The sequence below is a fragment of the Eleutherodactylus coqui genome, chromosome 6 (genome assembly GCF_035609145.1).
Source record: "Eleutherodactylus coqui strain aEleCoq1 chromosome 6, aEleCoq1.hap1, whole genome shotgun sequence".
Taxonomy (NCBI): domain Eukaryota; kingdom Metazoa; phylum Chordata; class Amphibia; order Anura; family Eleutherodactylidae; genus Eleutherodactylus; species Eleutherodactylus coqui.
The window spans coordinates 178,481,251-178,502,729 of NC_089842.1; the positions used below are offsets into that span (position 1 = coordinate 178,481,251).

General features: G+C 44.5%; 1 protein-coding gene across 2 annotated transcripts in view; it reads right to left on the reverse strand.

Moving 5' to 3' along the window:
- Nucleotides 1-1,366: 1,366 nt before the first annotated feature.
- Nucleotides 1,367-21,479, reverse strand: part of LOC136632981 (cytosolic phospholipase A2 epsilon-like) — a 47,202-nt gene continuing 27,089 nt past the window's right edge. For both annotated transcript variants that reach the window (XM_066608325.1, XM_066608326.1), the window contains 7 exons: nt 13,693-13,810; nt 12,000-12,137; nt 10,400-10,507; nt 10,077-10,271; nt 9,795-9,961; nt 8,936-9,122; nt 1,367-4,272 (listed from right to left, as the gene is read on the reverse strand). In XM_066608325.1, the coding sequence (XP_066464422.1) occupies nt 4,031-4,272; nt 8,936-9,122; nt 9,795-9,961; nt 10,077-10,271; nt 10,400-10,507; nt 12,000-12,137; nt 13,693-13,810 (1,155 nt within the window). In that variant the 3' untranslated portion in view covers nt 1,367-4,030. The remainder of the gene's footprint in view (nt 4,273-8,935; nt 9,123-9,794; nt 9,962-10,076; nt 10,272-10,399; nt 10,508-11,999; nt 12,138-13,692; nt 13,811-21,479) is intronic.

The following is a 21,479-nucleotide window of genomic DNA, read 5'->3' on the forward strand; positions in this document are numbered from 1 at the left end:
ACAAATTTATGTACAGAGTGATGTCACAGTCCAGGTATAATGAACAAAGTAATGTCATAGTGCAGGTATAAGGTTTGGAGAGGACTATAATCAGGGTTTTGCGTGCTTGTCTGCAAATAGTACTGTAATTTTTGCGCACGCAAGGCCAGTTCACACGCGCATGATACTTTTTGTGGAATTGAATAGCCATTAAAGTCTAATAAAGAGCCAAGTGTCATCTTTTCCTGCGTTCGGTGCAGTGTCATACCTTTCCCATTGTCTATTTCCGCACCTCCTATAGACTTCTATTGTACCCTTTCTTGCCAAAACGCAGAAAGATAGAACTATTTTGTGGCATAATAAATGCATTTATGAGAACGAACCCATCAAAATATATTGGTTCTATTCTCTGTGTTTAGAGCACGCAGATCTCGCTTGCCCAAAACCGTGCGCAAGCACATTCATGTGAAGGAGCCCTCAGACAGAACTTGTATGTGAAAATCTCCCATGTGAATACAGCTTTACACAATCCACTGTCCATGGCTGGGCCGGAATATCGGTAGTGATATTCCTCCGCGGGGAGGAAGGGGGGCACTACAAGTTCTCCACGATGAGCCCATCTAAATGATAGGCTCACTGCGGAGAATCGCGGCAAATCACACAAGCAGTGAATCGCTATGATTCTCCGCTCGTGGTTGTTGGGCTGCGCTTTCCATAGTTCTCCTATGGAAAGCATGTCATGAGAGCTGCATCTGCGATTTATCGCCGCGGATCTTGCTATGACATCTCGCTCGTAGACAGGCAGCCTTTGGCTTCTTTCCCATGAGCGTATTTCGGTCAGCGTTTTCACGGCACACCAATATACGCTACCATCTGGGGCGTAGAAGCTCGTGAACGGGCGCACAAATCTAACGTTTGTACACCCGTTCACACGACATGGGCCCCGACGCATATACACCAAAGTCACCATGACGTCGCGCTTAGCTCTGCCCCCGTCCCACCCCCTCCCATTGCAAAGAGCGAGTGGGGAGGAGAGCAGAGGGAGGGAGTTTAGCAGCCATGCTGCTAAACTCCCTCCTATCTCTGGCCGCTGTCATGGGCTCCCATAGGAGCCCATACAGTGTCCGACATATTCTGGCCCAAAAGATAGTTCCAGGACTTTTACATCTCGGGAATACGGCCATGTGATCTGATGCATCGGAATTCAATGCATCAGATCACAGCGTATATCAGCCAACCGTGAAAACGGCCGGCTGATATACGCTTATGGGAAAGAAGCCTTAGAAAGTGGACACTATATATTACACCAATGAAGGGGATAATGTGTTATGGTAATTGCTACTATAGTAGTTAATTTCTCAAATCACCGCAACACACAAACAATCAGTATGTTTAATTATTTATTAGAATTTTACAAACAGTCACAAGAAGCAAAACAAACGACTTTAATAATATAAATGACTGCTCTACATGTTTATGTTTGTAAGGTATTTCTCACTCTATTTTCAGGAGGACTAGTAGTACCCTTATACTTGTTAGCGCTTATGCACCATGTGGCTCAGTGGTTAGAACTGTTGCCTGGCAGTTGCTGAGGCCCCAGGTTCGTGTAGTATTCCTCAGGGTACTCAGGTTTCCTCCCACACTCCAGTTTTTTTGATGAGCCTCAATAAGGACAGCACCAATATAAATGATAACATCTCTGTACAGTGCTGCGGAATATGTATGCGCTATATAAATGACCATATTATGGCTCAGGACACATGTTCTGATGTAGAATATCACCTTGCCTTGCTGATGTCAGCATTGGATCTGGTCCGGTCATTGGCACTAAATATACAACTCCAACACAGAGAACTCAAAGTGATGTTCTCCAGGTTATTGACTGTGGTCATGTAGGGAAATGCAGTTGGAAATCGATTGCCTGCAGCTTCCATTGTATTATGATAAAGACATCAGCAAAGATGTAATTGACTCTACCTGATTGGAAGAACAGCCGTGACTCCAAGTACTTGGAAAAAATGCTTATATATTCTCGTTATTTTACTATAAATTAGGGCGTATTTTCATTTTTTTCCCTTAGTATTATGCAAAATGTTGAAAAAAAAAAGGACCGCAAGGTGACTTTTATGAAAAGTTAACATAATTTAAAGCAGGAAAATCTGAAGCCTATGCCAAGTTTGACAAGTGTCAGAAATATTTTAGGGGTTATTTACAAAAACTCACAGTGCTACCATATTACTACAGTAGTAAATCATTATTAAATACACTTTTAGACAGTTTGGGGCTAAAATGGAAAGTATTAACCCTTTCCAATCCACTGTCTGACCTCTGAAGACATTATGATTTAAGACTGTACAGCTCAGATGTTGGAGGACGTCCGTTGGGGTTCTCTTACTGTATATTGCCAGCCTCTCTGCTGTCGAAGCCTATCCAACGTGTCACCCCAAGCAGTACTGGCTTTAGCCAGCATATAGCGCCGTTGTATAACAGCTGAAAAAGAGTAAGCCCCCTAAGAAAACCAGGATACAAATTGGATTGGAAAGGGTTAAAACAATGCTACTTTGTAATAAAGGGTATGCTCACATCTGTGTTAAAGCCCAATTACACACACAGATAATCTTTCAAATGATTGAAAAATCATTGATCGTTTTGCATGAAGTACTAATAGGCACTAATTGCCATTAGTACTTTATCGGCTTCATTTGCATGCAAATGAGCTTCTGGGAGCTGTTTGCAGAACTCAGCAGGAGGTTTGAGCTCTGTAATTAGCTCCAATGTTCACCCATGGGCTGCTAAGAGAGAATTCAGCACCATGGACAGCAGACACAGCACTGCCGAATGATGGTTTTCAAGCAGAACTGAAACCCGTTGTTCGGTAGAAAACTTAAAGATGGGCACATTTAGACACAACGATTATCGCTCAAAAGATGGCTTTTGAGCGAATTTTGAGCAATAATCATTGTGTCTAACTGGGCCTTTATCGTTATTGCAAATCTGGCACAGAGTGTCTGAAGAAAATCCTGCGTGAAGGACTCTTTAATCTGGTAAAATGCTGAACAGAGACCAAACAGACACCATTATAGTCAATGAGGTCCATTTGACGGTTCCACCATAAGACAGATCCGTTTAGTCAGGGGATTTCCTTTTTCTGCTTCCATAACGGAGCAGGAAAATGAAAGCCCCGAACACTGATGTGAACATAGACTTAGTGCTGTTTAGCTCTTAAGAGTATTTGCTAGTGGGTTACAGAATTATGTGGTTGACTAGTAGATGCTGACTACAAACAGTCTACTTTGTAGTCAGGTTTTAACAGCAGAAGCTTTCATTAGACTGCTCAACACACTGACTCTTTTCTTTAGTGATCCTTCCTGCAGTTGTATCCTCACTCAGATGTCACACAGCAGGCTGTAATAACTGAGAAGAACCCTCTCAGCAGCAAAGTGGACTGGAGACATTACAGGCAGGGAGGAGAGGGGTTCTTCAGTGTAGAAAGGAAGAATCTCATATAGGAGGGGTATACAGAGAGTGTAATATGTGCTACAATGTAGTGTGATGTGATGAGACAGTAATCACACAGCTGTGAAAGGGGATCGGTTTCTGCGTGTATCATGGAATAGGAACGCCCACTGGGCACTAAATATGAAGCCACCATAAAAAGGTAAAAGTAACATACAAAACATTTATGCTTTCAAAGGTTCAGGTAGTCTATATCCTATAAACCAATGCTATTTTTTAATGTTAAATTGGACCTTCATTTGATCATTTGCCTATCTGAACTAAGCACATCCATGTTGTTAGGCCTAAAAATCAGTATGCATCTGGTCTTGATGGGTTTTAGTAAGGTGTTAAGTAATTCTGTGGCCACGCTTTGCTCCTAACCATCTACCATGGCTATGCTACATCTTTGAATCATCTATCGTTGACCTGATACATATATAGCTCATGCCTTGTTCATATGATTTGTATATATTGCACATGGTTGGAATATGTGCTTTCAACCAAGTGCCAGGAAAATGCTGCTACAAGTTTCTTCCTGTTGGGTTTCCAGACATTAAGTCTTCTTTTGAGTTTGGTTTATTTCAGGTGAAAGATTCCTCGCCTTCCTCCTCTGTGCAGCGCTGCGCAGAGCATCAAGGATCAGCTCTCTGTTGTTTGCAAGGTTGTACTGTGTTAAATTCATTAACCTATCAAAGTCCCGCTCACTGTAAGTAAAGTTTGTTAGAAAATAGGGGGAAAAGGCTCCTGTAACATCCACATTCCCATCCGACATTTCTTCTGGAGATCTTAACACACCTGAAAGCGGAAGAGGGAGAGAAATAAATTGTATCATGGTTATAGACTGAACATGAGTCAACAGTGTGATGCAGCACCAAAAAAGGCAAGCAAAATTTGGGGATGTATTAAGAGAAGCATAGAGTCTAGATCACGTGAGGTAATTATTTTCCTCTACTCTTCCTTAGTCAGACCTCATCTGGAGTACTGTGTCCAGTTCTGGGCACCCCAATTGAAAAAAGACATCGACAAACAAGAGCAAGTTCAAAGAAGAGTTACCAAGATGGTGAGAGGTCTGCAAATCAGTCCTATAAAGAACAGTTAACCCCGTTTAATGACGAGGACCCCTTTTTTTTCCATTTTCGTTTTTTTCTCCCCCCGCCTTAAAAAAATCGTAACTCCTTCATTTATCCATTGATGTCGCTGTATGAAGGTTTGTTTTTTGCGGGACGAGTTGTATTTTTCAATGGTGCTATTTAATGTACCATATAATGTACTGAAAACAAATTCTAAGTGGTGTAAAGTGAAAAAAAAATAACATTACGCCCTCTCTCAGTGCGTCTTGTTTCTATAGCGCACAAACGGCAATCAAAAATGATATGATAACTTTATTCTATGGGTTAGTACTATTGCTACAATACCAAACTTGTATAGTTTTTTTTGTTTTTTTTTACTGTACTACTCTTTTTTTTTTCAAAGTTATTTAATTTTTTTTAAAGTATTTTCTGCCACCATCTTCTGCGTGCAAGAAAGTTTTTATTTGATCATCGACGTGGTTGAGCAAGGGCTCATTTTTTGCAGGATGTCCTGTAGTTTACGTTAGTACCAATTCGGAATTCATACGACTTTTGTTCGCTTTTTATTGCATTTTTTTCTGGGAGATGGGGACTGAAAAACTGCATTTCTGATCTTCTTTATTTTTTTTCGGATGACGTTCACTGTGTGGGGTAAGTAATGCGCTATTTTGAAAGATCAGACTTTTAGGGACGCAGTGATACCAAATATGTATTTTTCTTTTATAAGTTAGATTTTTTTTTATTATAGATATGGCAAAAGGAGGGTGATTTAAACTTTTTAAATTTTTTATTTATTTTTTTTACAATTAATAAAACTTTATTGCTGTTATTTTCACTTCTTTTTTTTTTAAGCCTGCCTGCGGGACTACAACATGCGATGATTTGATCGGTCCTGCAGTATGATGTAATGCCCTATCATTACATCATACTGCGATTTGACAGACAGTCTATCAAGCCACCTCACAGGGACAGCTTGATAGGCAGCCTGCTAAGGCAGCCCTGGGGCCTTTCAGAACGCCCCCAGCTGCCATGACACCTGTACGGCATTTAAAGTGTTAAAATAGGTGATTACAGCTATTGCCTGCAGGTGTCCGCTGTAATAAACAGCTAACGCCCGTGCTGTATGAAGAGAGGTCGCCCTGCGACCTCTCTTCATACATACCCTGACACTCCAGGACGTAAATGTACGTCCTGGAGAGGGAAGGGGTTAAAGGATCTGGGAATGTTTAGCTTGCAAAAAAGAAGGCTGAGAAGAGACTTAATAGCTGTCTACAAATATCTTAAGGGCTGTCACAGTGCAGAGGCATCAGTACTTTTCCAATTTGGACAAGGAAAGACTAGAAGCAATGAGATGAAACAGGAAGTCTTTTCTAATATCACATTTGTGTCTCCTGCCTTTCTGACAGTGAGTTAGATCAATGAGTGGAACAGGTTACCACAGGAGGCGGTGAGTTCTCCTTCAATGGAAGTCATCAAACAGAGGCTGGACAAACCTCTGTCTGGGAAGATTTAGTGATCCTGCACTGAGCAGGGGGTTGGACCCAATGACCCTGGAGTTCCCTTCCAAATCTATTTCTATAGAAGAAGCAGTCAGTAAAGGGTCTAATACTTAAGGTATTTCAGAGGAATGTTTCTGCCTCCCTAACCTATTAAACTCTATAATAAGAATGCACACATTAAGAAATTACTAATATCCATACCATGTTAAACATCGGAGGCACGAGGAGGTACTGTAAAGGCCCATAGAATTCTATAGGTGAACCATTATGGTGCCGTACAATATGAATCTGTGAATATGGCTTTGTCCATAAACCCTTATAGGGAAAACTGGTGGAAATCTAATTGCATGTGATTCTAGTTCCTTTTGCAGAATTCAAGCATCTTCATGCTTGTTCTCTCTTTCCTTTTCTATTACACGAATTGCTTTAGTTTGTAATTGGTGAATAAAAAGGCTAAAAATCCTAATATAGTGTATACTAAAGTAAATTTAGAATAGTTAAAGGGCTTTCCCTAATGAACATATTTTTTTAACTCAAGTAATCATGTCCTTAATTAACAGTGCATTCATCTGCGTTCTATGTACACTTCATTCCAAGATCTGCGCCCCCCCAGCTACATTATAGTTTAAGTCTATTGATAATTGATAAAGATAAAATACAGGAGCACATGCTCAAGATTGCAATTCTCAGCTCCGTGAAAGAAGGATTCTATGGTGCATATGCAGGTATTTACACAGGGAATATCCTCTGTGCGCATACAGGTATTTACGCAGGGACTATCCTCTGTGCACATGCATATATTTACACAGGAACTATCCTCTGTGCACATGCATGTATTTACACAGGGCCTATCCTCTGTGCACATGCAAGTATTTACACAGGGAATATCCTCTGCACATGAAGGTCTTTACACAGGCGATATCCTCTGTGCACATGCAGGTATTTACACAGGCAATATCCTCTGTGCACATGCAGGTATTTACACAGGCAATATCCTCTGTGCACATGCAGGTATTTACACAGGCAATATCCTCTGTGCACATGCAGGTATTTACACAGGGAATGTCTTCTGTGCGCATGAAGGTATTTACACGGGGATATCCTCTGTGAACATGCAGTTATTTAAACAGGGAATATCCTCTGTGCACATGCAGGTACTTACACAAAGATCATCATCTGTGCACATGCAGGTATTTACACAGGGGATCATCATCTGTGCACATGCAGGTAATTACACAGGGACTATCCTCTGTGCACATGCAGGTATTTACACAGGGAATATCCTCTGTGCACATGCAGGTATTTACACAGGGAATATCCTCTGTGCACATGCAGGTATTTACACAGGGAATATCCTTTGTGAACATGCAGGTATTTACACAGGGAATATCTTCTGTGCACATGCAGGTATTTACATGGGGACTATCCTCTGTGCACATGCAGGTATTTACACAGGGACTATTCTCTGTGCACATGCAGGTATTTACACAGGGACTATCCTCTGTGCACATGCAGGTGTTCACACAGGAAATATCCTCTGTACACATACAGGTATTTTCACAGGGACTATCCTCTGTGCACATGCAGGTATTTACACAGGGAATATGCTCTGTGCACATGAAGGTATTCACACAGGCAATATCCTTTGTGAACATGCAGGTATTTACACAGGGAATATCTTCTGTGCACATGCAGGTATTTACACAGGCAATATCCTCTGTGCACATGCAGGTATTTACACAGGGAATGTCTTCTGTGCGCATGAAGGTATTTACACGGGGATATCCTCTGTGAACATGCAGTTATTTAAACAGGGAATATCCTCTGTGCACATGCAGGTACTTACACAAAGATCATCATCTGTGCACATGCAGGTATTTACACAGGGGATCATCATCTGTGCACATGCAGGTATTTACACAGGGAATATCCTCTGTGCACATGAAGGTAATTACACAGGGACTATCCTCTGTGCACATGCAGGTATTTACACAGGGAATATGCTCTGTGCACATGCAGGTATTCACACAGGCAATATCCTCTGTGCACATGCAGGTATTTACACAGTCAATATCCTCTGTGCACATGCAGGTATTTACATGGGGACTATCCTCTGTGCACATGCAGGTATTTACACAGGGACTATTCTCTGTGCACATGCAGGTATTTACACAGGGACTATCCTCTGTGCACATGCAGGTGTTTACACAGGAAATATCCTCTGTACACATGAAGGTATTTTCACAGGGAATATCCTCTGTGCACATACAGGTATTTACACAGGAAATATCCTCTATGCACATGCAGGTATTTACACAGGGAATATCCGCTGTGCACATGCAGGTATTTACACAGGCGATATCCTTTGTGCACATGCAAGTATTTACACAGGGAATATCCTCTGTGCACATGCAGGTATTTACACAGGGAATATCCTTTGTGCACATGCAGGTATTTACACAGGCAATATCCTCTGTGCACATGCAGGTATTTACATGGGGACTATCCTCTGTGCACATGCAGGTATTTACACAGGGACTATTCTCTGTGCACATGCAGGTATTTACACAGGGAATATGCTCTGTGCACATGCAGGTATTCACACAGGGAATATGCTCTGTGCACATGCAGGTATTTACACAGGGAATATCCTCTGTGGGCATGCAGGTATTTACACAGGGAATATCCACTGCGCACATGCAGGTATTTACACAGGGACTATCCTCTGTGCACATGCAGCTATTTACACAGGAAATATCCTCTGTGCACATACAGTGCACTTGTGGTAAAAGTGCTCGAATAATGGTGGAAAATAGTATATGAAATACTGTCCGACTGATCTCCTGAGAATACTCCTTGAGTATTCATCATGATACATCATGATCATACCTGGTTCCTTAAACTTTTTGAAAGTATCATTCACTATGGGGAAGTGAAGCACAATAGGACAATTGTTATTATCTTCATCATTAAAAGCATAACACTCCTTGTGTGTCATTTTCTCTTCATCGGTCAGCGACACCTTAGGGAATCCGATACCTTGTATAGTGCAGTAATTACAAGTCTGTTCCACAGCCTGAAAAAATAGAAGCATGTTAATAAATAACTTACCATTCAATAATTTACACAAGCATCATTTCCATCACACCTTCTAATAAAAATATATATTTTTTAATTATTTGTACTCTGGGGTACTTTTTAAATAACAGCTATTTGAGTCCCCACAGACAATAGTTTATTGCGTTATCCGCGGCAATAATCCGGCCGCAATTAACACAGTCAATGCTTTCCATATCATTGCTATGGAAAGCTCAGCCCCAACGTCCACGAGCGGAGAATCATAGCGATTCTCCACTCGCGAGATTCAAAACATGGCATGCCGCGATCCTCCACGGTGAGCCTATCTGTCAGATAGGCTCACAGCGGAGACCTGACAGCTCTCCTCCCTCGTGCCGGAATATCGCTTGCGATTTTCTGTCACGGCTGTTGACAGGGGGCTTTATTCAGCAGCGCTTAATAAGCGCTATACAAATGAAGCTTATTATTAATTGGGGTAACTTCATAAATGCCGGGAGTAGTTACACCCAGTTGTCACTTTGTTTCTTACATACATTTCCAGGAATCATAAAAGAGGAAAAATACAATGAAGAGTTCTAAGAAAATATGTCTATTTTTGTATTCTCCATGAAGTTCTAGAATATGTCAGGAAAGCCAAGAGTTCCTCTTCAATATTGCTACAGTTACCTACCTGAAGGGGGGTGTCTAGAGTATAATCAAAAGATATAATGACGTCCACTTTTCTCTCTTCTCGGAGTAAAGGTGGAAAACTGGCATTAATGAAATAACCAGCATCCACAAGGCACAGGTTTTCAGCAAGTGGTGTGAGCTTATTAGGGAAACTGTCTAAATTGGAATCTAAAAGATATGAAAGACAGCAAAAATAAATAAAAGTAATAATATGCTACTTTTTACAATGATGCAAGCAGTACAAATCTACAACCGTGCTACATTACCACAATGCGAGGTTTACCTTTCCATGTGGTGAACTGTGGCTGCTGATGATAATCTTTGTGTAAGTAAAGACCCTGTAAGAAATTATGTTGCTCCCCATCTATAGGCCTGTTGGTCAATGCACCCTTCAAAATGCGATTGAAAATTCCAGCTGGTGTGAAAAGGCGAGTTTTGGTGTGTGCAAACTCTCGTTTCTCCCGTATATCTTCTTCATCTTAGGGAGAAAAAGATGAATGACAATAATAAAATTAAACTATTGTAGTTTACGTTCTTCATCATAATGGGTTACTTATGCTTCAAATATAGGAAGAAAGTAGATGTGAATAAACAAACAAAATATACCAATATCCTTAATTCTGTCTTTAACCCAGGTGTCCCAGAAGGTGTCCAGCTGTGTTGTTAAATAATAGGTGTCCACTAAATTCAAGGAGAAGACATTTCCCCATAAACCTATATGGAAGGAACAGTAAAATACATTAGTGAGTTTATTTTGGCATAGATGGTACAAAACGAGAAGACAGACAACATTACTGTGGGCTTTCAAAACATTAATTGTAAACTTTTAAAAAGTTCACTGAACTTTGGTAAAAAAATTGGTTTCTTTCTCAACTGGTGGGGGTGCTCAGGAGGAAGGAGGAGGATGAAGAACAAGCATGGTGGCAATAGAGTTCACTTCTGAGCCACACCGTCACTTTCTTCTTCTTTCAGTTGGTTTGGTTGGGACAAACCACCGAAGTTTAACACGAAACAGGGCTCAACTTGTTTGATTCGCTCAACACTATGTGGGGGTGCAGTATATAGAGTGGCCTGCGGAGAGCTAGAGACAGGATTTCTGCTACTCCTGAGAGGGTTAACGTCTATGGGTGTGGCAGGAAGCGACATAAAAGTCTTCGATCCTGACACACTCAGGGGGGAAGTGACAGTTTAGTAAAGCTGGAAGGGCTGCAAGCCTAAGGTTCAGTGTGGACCAGTGAAAGGCGGTGTGAAGGCGCCACATCAGGTACTTAGAGCCTGAGGTTCGGTGTAGACCAGTTTAGGCCTGTCACCTGTCTGATGGAGGAGAACGCACCGAATCTCAAGCTCAAGTACCTGACGTGGCACCTTCACACCACTAATCACTGGTCTACACTGGACCTTAGATTTACAGCCCTTCCAGCTTTGCTAAGTTGTCACTTTCCCCCTGAGTGTGTCAGGAACTAAGACTTTTATGTTGCTTCCTGCCACACTCATAGGCGTTAACCCTCTCTGCAATACCAAAATGCCTGTCTCAAGCTCTCTGCAGGCCACTCTGTATACTGCACTCCTATAACTATTATAGTAGAACACAGAATTTCAGCTAATTTATCTGAGGTGTTGTAGTGGCTTAAGATGAGCCCACAGGGTAAAATAATTCTGAGGGCCAATTCTTCAGAACATGCCCAGGTCAACAGTAACTGGTTTTAATTGCTGAGCTCTGCTATTGTAAGTGCACATACAGCGCAAATCATCACTTAGAACTAAAAGGTTATTTGGGAAGCAACCTTAAAAAGTTATTTAGTTCCACAAGCTCTGTGTGTCTCATATTTCTCTTCATTCATTTTCCCACCCGTATTGTGTGTGCATTTATTAGTACACAGGTCTATTTCTAAACATTAGCCCTCATGTACATGGCAGAACCTTGTGCAGCAGCTTGTACATGGAGTACCCGAGGCTCCATAACACATAGCTCATTTAATTTAGGGCATTAATCCACTAGCACAGAGTACCTCCATAATTCGATGGATATGCCATCAATTTTTTACTATTGGATTCATAAGAACCCAACATAGAAAACATCTGTATGAATTAGAAACATATGGTAGTAAAGTAGGACCCCACATTAGTCCATGGATCACCTATTAACCCACCAAACAAGTTGGAGATTGTAGAGAGCTATACTATAGCCACATGCATGAGACCTTACCTTGTAGAAAGCAAATACGTGGCTCTGGGTGTTTCTTCATCAGCTGACCCATGTAGAATTCACTACCAAAATCCTGTGTTCGGATGAAGGCACCATACTTGAGAAGTCCTACTTCATAAGGGGTAAATTCACACCACTCTGAAATTACACATGATATTTAATAAATGCATATTCAGCATGCAGAAATATTAACTTAATCAATACAGAGTACCAATGCTTCTGCGCCTGGAAGTACTGTAGATGTCTAGCACTGTTATGGGGTACTGACTGGAAGACACTGTTGTATGGACATTGGGTTAGTATGGCACATATGGGAAATTGTGGATGCACGTGGCTACCTGGAATTTTTAAGGGAAAAAACTGGTAAGCCCCATTATGGGATCCTGTGAAAAGTTATTGTATAGGGGTACTGTAGCTGGCACTAGTATGTGTGCACGGTAGCGGGCAGTAATATGGTATTATCTGCTGTTGTGACCAACACATTACAGTGCAAACTGTGGCTGGCTTTGATATAGTTTTACTGGTAATTTTGCTGGTTACATATGGACTGTAGTATGGAGGAATCAAAATCCTAGAGCCACTCATGTCCTGAATTTTAACTTTTAGAGTGCAACCACCAGCTAAATTAGTGGGTTCTGTACCAATTTCTTGGCTAAGTATCATAACTTCCATTTATAATGGAAGTCATGACTGCTATGATTAATGCAAAGTATCCTGATAGACCCCTTAGACTTTCATGGAGTTTGTGAACAGAGCTTAACGCTACAAACACGCATAATACATTTTAGTTATTTAAAGGGAACTTGTCACGGGCTATAAGCACCATGATCTAAGTTATAGTACACATAAGGCAAGTTCCCAGGAGCCCGGGTTGGTTCTTTTTAGACTTACCTTCCTACCAATGCCCGTGCTGTCAACCCCAAAAGATTGGCAAGAATACCATGCATTCAGTGTGTGGACTGTGCATGAGCACTCCCATAGAGATTAATAAGTGCATGCGCACACAGCCTGCAGCTTTGAGTCTGATGGCATGGTTCATGCACTGAATGCATGGTCCACGCTCCGACTTTCAGGGCTGACAGAACTCATATCAGGAGGCGAGTAATAATAGAAAACTTGTCTCTTGGTTCCTGGGAACTATCCTGTGAGCACCGTAAGGTAGTTTATGGTTCTCATACTCAATAAGGCCTCATGCCATAAATTGCTGCAGGTCACCCCTCTGAATTTTACACATTTCCAGCCATATACGCTGCCAATAGAGAGCTGGCAGAGATTGCGTATGGCACCATGCATGCCTATGAATCACATGCTTACGGACATGCTCAGTCTGATTTTTTTAATAAATCCCGCTGTTCAGAGCAGGGATACGTACAGAAATGCTGCTCATAAGTAATGTATTGCATATGAACAATGTATCATACGCTGCTCATAAAAGTCTATAGGGCTCACACTGCGTACGAACAGGGAGAAATAGAGCATGCTGTGATTTATTTCTCTTATGTATCGATACGCAGTGTTTACACACCGGTGTGTATGGATCAATGAAATCTATTGATCTTCATTGACTCCATTCACTGCGTATCACGCGGCCGTGCAACGCACGTGTAATACGCGGTGAAAACACGGTGCATGGGCCTTAACAGGTTCTCTTTCATATAGCTGATGTACAACAAACATCCTGGAAGGTAAATACCTTTAAAATCCAGAGTGCTGATAGTATCTTGTTTCACATTAATAGCAAGATAAATAGGTAATGGGTTTTGACCATTGTCCAAGGCTGCTTGTTGATCAGAAAGCCTGCTTTCGGTTTTCTGCAAAGAAAAATTAAGGAAATGTAGTTGAGAAATAATTATCAGGAAGACACTTCTTGCAGAACATGGTCAGGGCATTCTGTATTTGAGAAAAACTTTTCTGTCCACTCTGTAGCATTCAGCTCAGTTTATTCTGCTCTGCCTTTAGCAATCATTGTAAGCACTGGCATAACTACAGGGGATGCAGTTGCGCCCGGACCCAGGAGCCTTAGGGGGTTCATAAGGCCTCTCTTCTCCATATAGGGAGTCCAGTACTGTGAATAAAGCAATTATAGTTGGGGAGCCCTGTTACAGGTATTGCATTGGGGCCCAGGAGCTTCAGGTTACGCCTCTGCGTTAAGGGGGTTAAGAGAAGTTGGGGGGCCCCAAGATAAACTTTTGCAACGGGGCCCATGAGCCTGTAGCTTAGCCCCTATTTTTAAGGATTTTATTTCTGAATTTTGCCTTGCTAACATGGCTCTAATTAAACAGTCCATAGAAAATGCAATAATTGTGCAGCTCCAACATATAAAAAAGAGCTCACCATCAATAATGCTACAAATGTTCTATAATCTTAACTCAACATGTCAGTTCTTACTATCTCTAGGATACTGATCTCTGTCACTATTTTCAAGAGGTATATATAAATAGCTGCATACTTTAGAGTTTATTGCTATCATGACCTGAACTATTTCGAGTGCCCTTTTCTCGTAACAGATTCACACTAGCGTATTTGCTCGCCCAATACTCAGAGAATAGAACCCATTAATTTCAATGGGTTCTGATTTTCCCTTTTTTGCATGTGCATTTCTCGTACGTGCAAAAAAATAGGACCTGCTCTATTTTTGTGTACATTTGCGCACCAACAATCCCCATAGAAGTCTATGAGAGGTGCGCAATTCCGTGAAGAAAAGGGCACATCTGGAACTCATTAGGCTACATAGCCATTTAAATCGGGGCGTGGTAGTATCCCTTCCACAAAAACTATGCCCTGTGAGAGCAAAAACTACAGTAAACTACGCCAATACATGTGCGAAAAAGACTTGTTCATAGCGCAAATACGTTGAGCTGCGTCGTGCAAAAACGCATATACTTATGTGAAGCTGCCTTTATGGAAATCACAATAGAATTCTCCCCACAAAGTACAATTATTATTTACCCACATGACAGGTGATAAATGTACATGTCACAGTGTGGCTGGTAGACGGTCATGGGTCTGGTGTGGGGCTGCAGAGCAGGTCATGTGATGCATCATGTGAGTGCATGTTCATTTTCTGTCAGCACTGGTCAGCAGGGAGTTAACTGCCCCTTTCTGATAGGTAGTCAATTGACTGGCTTGGGTAGATGGCTGCTCAGTCAGTCAGTATTGTTTGGCTATTTAAGCCAGTTCTCCTGTCTGCGGCTTCTGGTTGGAACAGCGTTTCTGTTAAGATTAGTTCTTATTTATCTATGGTGTTTGTACATCTTTTTCGCTGCACTAGTGTTTTTTTATGCTTGAGGGCTCTTTCCCACAAGCGTATATCGGCCAGAGTTTTCACGGCCGGCCGATATACGCCATCATCAGGGGCGTAAAGGCTCATGAACAGGCACACAAATCTAACGTTTGTGCGCCCGTTAACACAGCATGGGCCCCGGCGCATAAAGCCGAGGTCACCATGCCATTGCACCTTTCACCTCCCCATCGCAGGCTCACCTCTGCTCTCTCCCACGCTCGTTCTTTGCAATGGGAGGGGGCGGAGCTAAGCGCTGGCCTGTCCTACCCCCTCCCATTGCTAAGAACAAGCGGGGAGGAAAGCAGAGGTTAGCCTGCATGGGGGGAGGAGAGCAAAAGGAGGGAGTTTAACAGCCACGCTGCTAAACTCCCTCCCACCTCCAGCCACTGCCATGGGCTCCCATAGGAGCTCATGCAGCGACCAACGTATTCCGGCCCAAAAGATAGTTCCAGGACTGTCTTTTGGGCCAGACGTAAAAACGCCTGATGCTATATTGGCCTGGCCAGGCACTTTTACATCTCAGGAATATAGCTATGTGATCTGATACATTGGAATCCAATGTATCAGATCAAAGCATATATCAGACAACCGTGAAAACGGATAGCTGATATATGCTCATGGGAAAGAAGCCTTAGAAATTGGACACTATTTATTAGACCAATGAAGGGGATAATGTGTTTTGGTAATTGCTACTATAGTAGGGCTACTGAGAGCCCTAAGTTTCATCATAGTTTGCCACTATTCCTGGTCACCTTCTAAGGAAAGTCAGGGCTACTCCAGGTTCCAGGCGTGGGACCGCCCTCGATAGGACGAATACTCCACTTATAGGTAGCGTTTTCTTGTAAAAGCAGGTTTATGGTTAGGTTATCTGTTTTTCCTTTTGGTTGTTCCTTATTGTTTCCCTATTTAAATTCATGTTGTCTCTGTCAGGACAGTGTCCGGGATATGGGGGTCCCTGAGAAATCCCGCAACCCCTGTCCTTGCCTACTTGCCCCCCTGGGCTAACCCCCAGGGCGACAACTGTGCGGCGGTCCCTACCCTCACTAGGGAAGCGGGACACGGGAAGACAAACAGACACTGAAGACAAACAAACGGTAGAATGGTCAGACAATCCAGGTCGGCAACAGGAGGGTATGCAGTACAGAGGGGAAGGGAAAACGTAGTCAAACTCCAAAAGCAGAAGTCAGAAAAGCCGGGGTAACAAGAGCAGTCAAAATAAACGCGGGTGCAGCTGGAGAACCAAACTAACGCTGGCAAGGGCTGGAAGGAAAACACACACTTTTAAATGCTGTCAGAGCTCCCGCCCCAGCAGCTGATTGGGGCGGGGAGCCTGACAGCAGCAGGGCAATCAAGGAGGTGCTGGGGACACGCCCCCAGCCTTGCAGAACAGACCGTTACCAGGGAAGCCAACTAGGTAGTCAAGTAACTAGAGAAGCACCTGCTGCCTCCCTAGCAACCCGGCGGTGACCAGTTTTACAGCGGCCCGGGGAGATTACTAGAACCGGGGCTCCCCTACGCCGCACTCCTGTAACCCGGGTGGCATGACCGGTGGTGCGGGCACGGCGGCCGCGAGAATTGCTGGTTCTGACAGTACCCCCCCTTCTACGGGGGGACACTGGACCCCTATAGCCAGCAGCGGGCTTGAGTGGGAAAGCCCTGTGGAATGATCGGACTAGGCGTGGCGCATGAACATTCCTGGCAGGGACCCACGTCCTATCCTCAGGGCCAAATCCTCTCCAGTGGACCAGGTACTGCAGCACACCTCTAACCCGTCGGGCGTCAACAAGCCTTTCTACTTCATACTCCAGTTCCCCCTGTACCAAAGAAGGAGGGGGCGGGTTCTGGGTGGGTAGAACTGGAGTCACATACTTTTTAAGCAAGCTTTTATGAAAAACCTTGTGGACCTTCCAGGAGTCCGGAAGTGACAACTTATACGACACCGAGTTGATAACCTGCGACACAGTAAATGGGCCAATGAACCGAGGAGCAAGTTTCAGGGAGGGAACCTTAAGTCTCAGATTCTTGGATGACAATAAAACTTGCTCCCCGATGACAAAAGGTGCCGAGATAGTACAGCTTTTCTTGGAGTATTTACGTAGTTTCTCTTGGGAACCCTGAAGGTTCTTACAAACCTGGGCCCAAACTGTGCACAGTTCCTCAGAGGATATGTCAGCGGCCGGATTGTTCGAGACAAAAGGAGTAGAAAGCGAGAAACGGGGGTGGAACCCATAGTTACAAAAAAAAGGTGACAATTAGGACGACGAGTTAACATGGTTGTTAAGAGCAAATTTGGTGAGAGGTAGGTAGTTGGCCCACTGAAACTGGTTATCAGAGACTAAAAGTCGCAGGTACTGGATAAGTTCTTGATTCATCCGTTCCATTTGTCCGTTACTCTCGGGATGGAAGGCGGAGGAAAAAAACAAATTAACATTTAGATTTTTACAAAAGGCTCGCCAGAAGCGAGCGACGAACTGTACCCCTCTATCAGACACAATATCCTCGGGGATCCCATGTAGTCGAACAATCTCCTTGATGAACATTTCAGACAGAAGTTTGGCGTTAGGCAACTTGCTTAGCGGAACGAAATGTGACATTTTAGAGAAACGGTCAACTATGACCCAAATGACCGTATTCCCCAGCGAGGATGGCAGATCAGTAATAAAATCCATTGACAAATGGGACCATGGCCTAGACGGAATGGGCAAGGGAAGAAGAGGACCCTCAGGACGTCTCCTGAGATTCTTCCGCCTTGCGCAAACCGGGCACGCGGACACAAATAACCGTACATCCCTGGCCATATGCAGCCACCAATAGAGTCTGGATACTAACTCTAGAGTACCCCTGATACCGGGGTGTCCAGCTAGGACTGAAGCATGTGTCTCCTCTAACACTTTCAATCTCAGTGACAACGGAACAAAAAATTTGCCTTACGGAAGTCTTCAGGGGCGGATTGTTGAGTGGCGTGTATGAGAGGTGAAAGGTCGGAGGAGACAGCAGCGAGGACCACCCCAGGGGAGAGAATACTCTCAGGCTCAGACTCGGAAGGTTCCGAGGAACCAAAAACTCCTAGACAGGGCGTCTGCCTTGACATTCTTAGAGCCAGGTCTATAGGTAACAACAAAATTGAACCGAGAGAAAAACAAGGCCCAGCGGGCTTGCCGAGCATTTAACCTCTTAGCGGAATCTAAATAGGTGAGGTTTTTATGGTCTGTGAGTACCAGGATCTGGTGACGAGCTCCTTCCAAAAAATGCCTCCACTCCTCGAAAGCCCACTTAATAGCCAGCAATTCCCGGTTGCCTATGTCGTAGTTCCGTTCGGTGGAAGAGAACTTTCTAGAAAAATAGGCACACGGTCTAAGGTTAGTGAGTGTGGAGGGACCTTGGGACAGTACCGCGCCCACACCAAACTCTGAGGCATCTACCTCCACAACAAACGGGCAGGACAGATCCGGCTGTACTAGGACAGGCGCTGAAGAGAACGCCGCCTTTAGGGTATCGAAGGCCCTAAGAGCATCAGAAGACCAGGTACTCACATCTGCTCCCTTTCTGGTGAGGTCCGTTAAAGGTTTAGCCACCACGGAGAAGTCTTTAATGAACTTGCGATAGTAATTGGCGAAGCCGAGGAAGCGTTGAAGAGCTTTCAAGGTACCTGGCCGGGCCCACTCCGTGATGGCTTTCACCTTCCCAGGATCCATCTGGAAGTCGCATGGCGTGATGATATACCCTAGGAATGATATCTTTTGTACCCCAAAAACGCATTTCTCGAGCTTAGCAAACAGCTTGTTACGTCTGAGTGGAGCTAGCACGGTCTGAACATGAGTACGGTGACTTGGCAAGTCGGAGGAAAAAATCAGAATGTCGTCTAGTTATACAACAACGAACACCCCCATGATATCCTGAAACACAGAATTCATGTACCCCTGAAAAATGGCAGGGGCGTTACACAATCCAAAAGGCATTACTAGGTATTCAAAATGACCGAGAGGCGTATTGAAGGCGGTTTTCCACTCATTCCCCTCCCGAATGCGAATGAGGTTGTACGCTGCCCTGAGGTCAAGTTTAGAAAACCATTGGGCACCAGCGACCTGGTTGAGGAGGTCAGGAATGAGTGGAAGAGCATACTGGTTTCTGACTGTGATTTTATTTAGCTCTCTATAATCTATGCAGGGCCGGAGACCCCCATCCTTTTTCTTGACGAAGAAAAACCCGGCACCCACCGGGGATTCTGAGGGCCATATGTGCCCCTTGGCCAAGCTGTCCTGGATATAGTCCCTCATGGATTCTCTCTCTGGAACCGTAACATTATAAATGCGGCCCTTGGGAAGTTTGGCCCCAGGAATCAAATCAATTTTACAGTCCCATTCTCTATGAGGGGGCAGGGCTTCAGATAATTGCTTGGAGAACACGTCCGAGAACTCGGAGAGGTAATCTGGTAGGGGTACCCCCTTGCAGGTGGAGATACCCATCTCCACCGGACATAGGTGGTTGGCACAGCGGGGACCCCACTTTACCAGTTCCAACGTGTCCCAATTTACTACCGGATTGTGCTCCCGAAGCCAGGGGAGACCTAGGACGATGTCCACAGACAAATATCGCATCACCAGAAATGTGCAGGTTTCAACATGTAGGGCTCCTATAGTCAACCTTACCTCAGGGGTAACCAGATTAACTACCCCTGCCTGCAATGGAGTGGAGTCTACTCCTGAAACAAAAATCGGAGTCTCTAAGCGTATCAAAACGCTGGACAGTTGAGCAACGAAATTAAAATTAACAAAATTTGCAGCAGCCCCAGAATCAACGAAGGCTTGCCCAGTACGGTGGAAAGAATGGAATTCTAGGGTGCAGGGCAATAACATCTTGGACAACACAGGGAGTACCTTGGCTCCTAGACAGTCCTCCCGACAACTGCCTAGGAGCGGACGTTTTTCCTGCCGTGGCTTCTTGGCGCAGGTTGCAATGCGGTGACCCGGCTCCCCACAGTAGAAGCAGAGATTCTTCTTTAGGCGATATTCCCGTCGCTGCTTGGGGTTCATGGCTCCCAGCTCCATTGGCTCGGTGGTGGGAGGTGAAAAAGTCGGGTCCGTAGAAGAAGTGGGCGTGGGGAGTGGAGTGGTCCGAGCGGCGTCTGGCCCTCAAACGTCGGTCGACCCGAATAGCCAGCGACATGGCTTGCTCCAGGATCTTGGCTCCTGGTGGGCCACGAGTAGGTCCTTAAGACCCTCAGACAGACCGGCCAAAAATAAGTCTTTTAAGGCGGCATCATTCCACCCGGATTCCGTAGAATGTTGGCGGAATTGGAAACAGTAGTCCTCCGCCATCTTGCAACCCTGGCGCAGGGCCAGAAGCTTGGAGACTGCGTAGCCGGCCTGGTCGGGTTCGTCATAAATTTGGCCCAAGGCGGAAAAAAAGGCGTCAAGGGATAGTCGGGCGGGAGAGCCAGCTGGTAACGAGAAGGCCCAATTTTGGGGCTCTCCCCTCAGGCGGGTAATTACAATTCCCACTTTCTGGTACTCAGTACCAGAGGAGTGGGGTCGGAGATCAAAGTAGAGCTTGCAGCTCTCTCTAAATACAAAAAACTGATCCCTCTCTCCGGAGAAGCAATCCGGAAGCGTGGCTCGACGTTCTGACATCGCTCCTGGAGTGGAAGGGGGCTGCATGGGACCTGCAGCCACCACTTGTTCCTGTAGCTGCAAGCGGGCGGTTAGGTCCTGGGCAAGGTTCGTAAGGACCTGGACCTGGTTTGCTAAGGCCGCCACGGCCTCCATCGAGGGGTTCAAAGTTGCCGGGCGGATACAAGGGTCTGACCTTCCTTTGGCCAGTGTTACTGTCAGGACAGTGTCCGGGATATGGGGGTCCCTGAGAAATCCCGCAACCCCTTGTCCCTGCCTACTTGCCCCCCTGGGCTAACCCCCAGGGCGACAACTGGGCGGCGGTCCCTACCCTCACTAGGGAAGCGGGACACGGGAAGACAAACAGACACTGAAGACAAACAAACGGTAGAATGGTCAGACAATCCGGGTCGGCAACAGGAGGGTATGCAGTACAGAGGGGAAGGGAAAACGTAGTCAAACTCCAAAAGCAGAAGTCAGAAAAGCCGGGGTAACAAGAGCAGTCAAAATAAACGCGGGTGCAGCTGGAGAACCAAACTAACGCTGGCAAGGGCTGGAAGGAAAACACACACTTTTAAATGCTGTCAG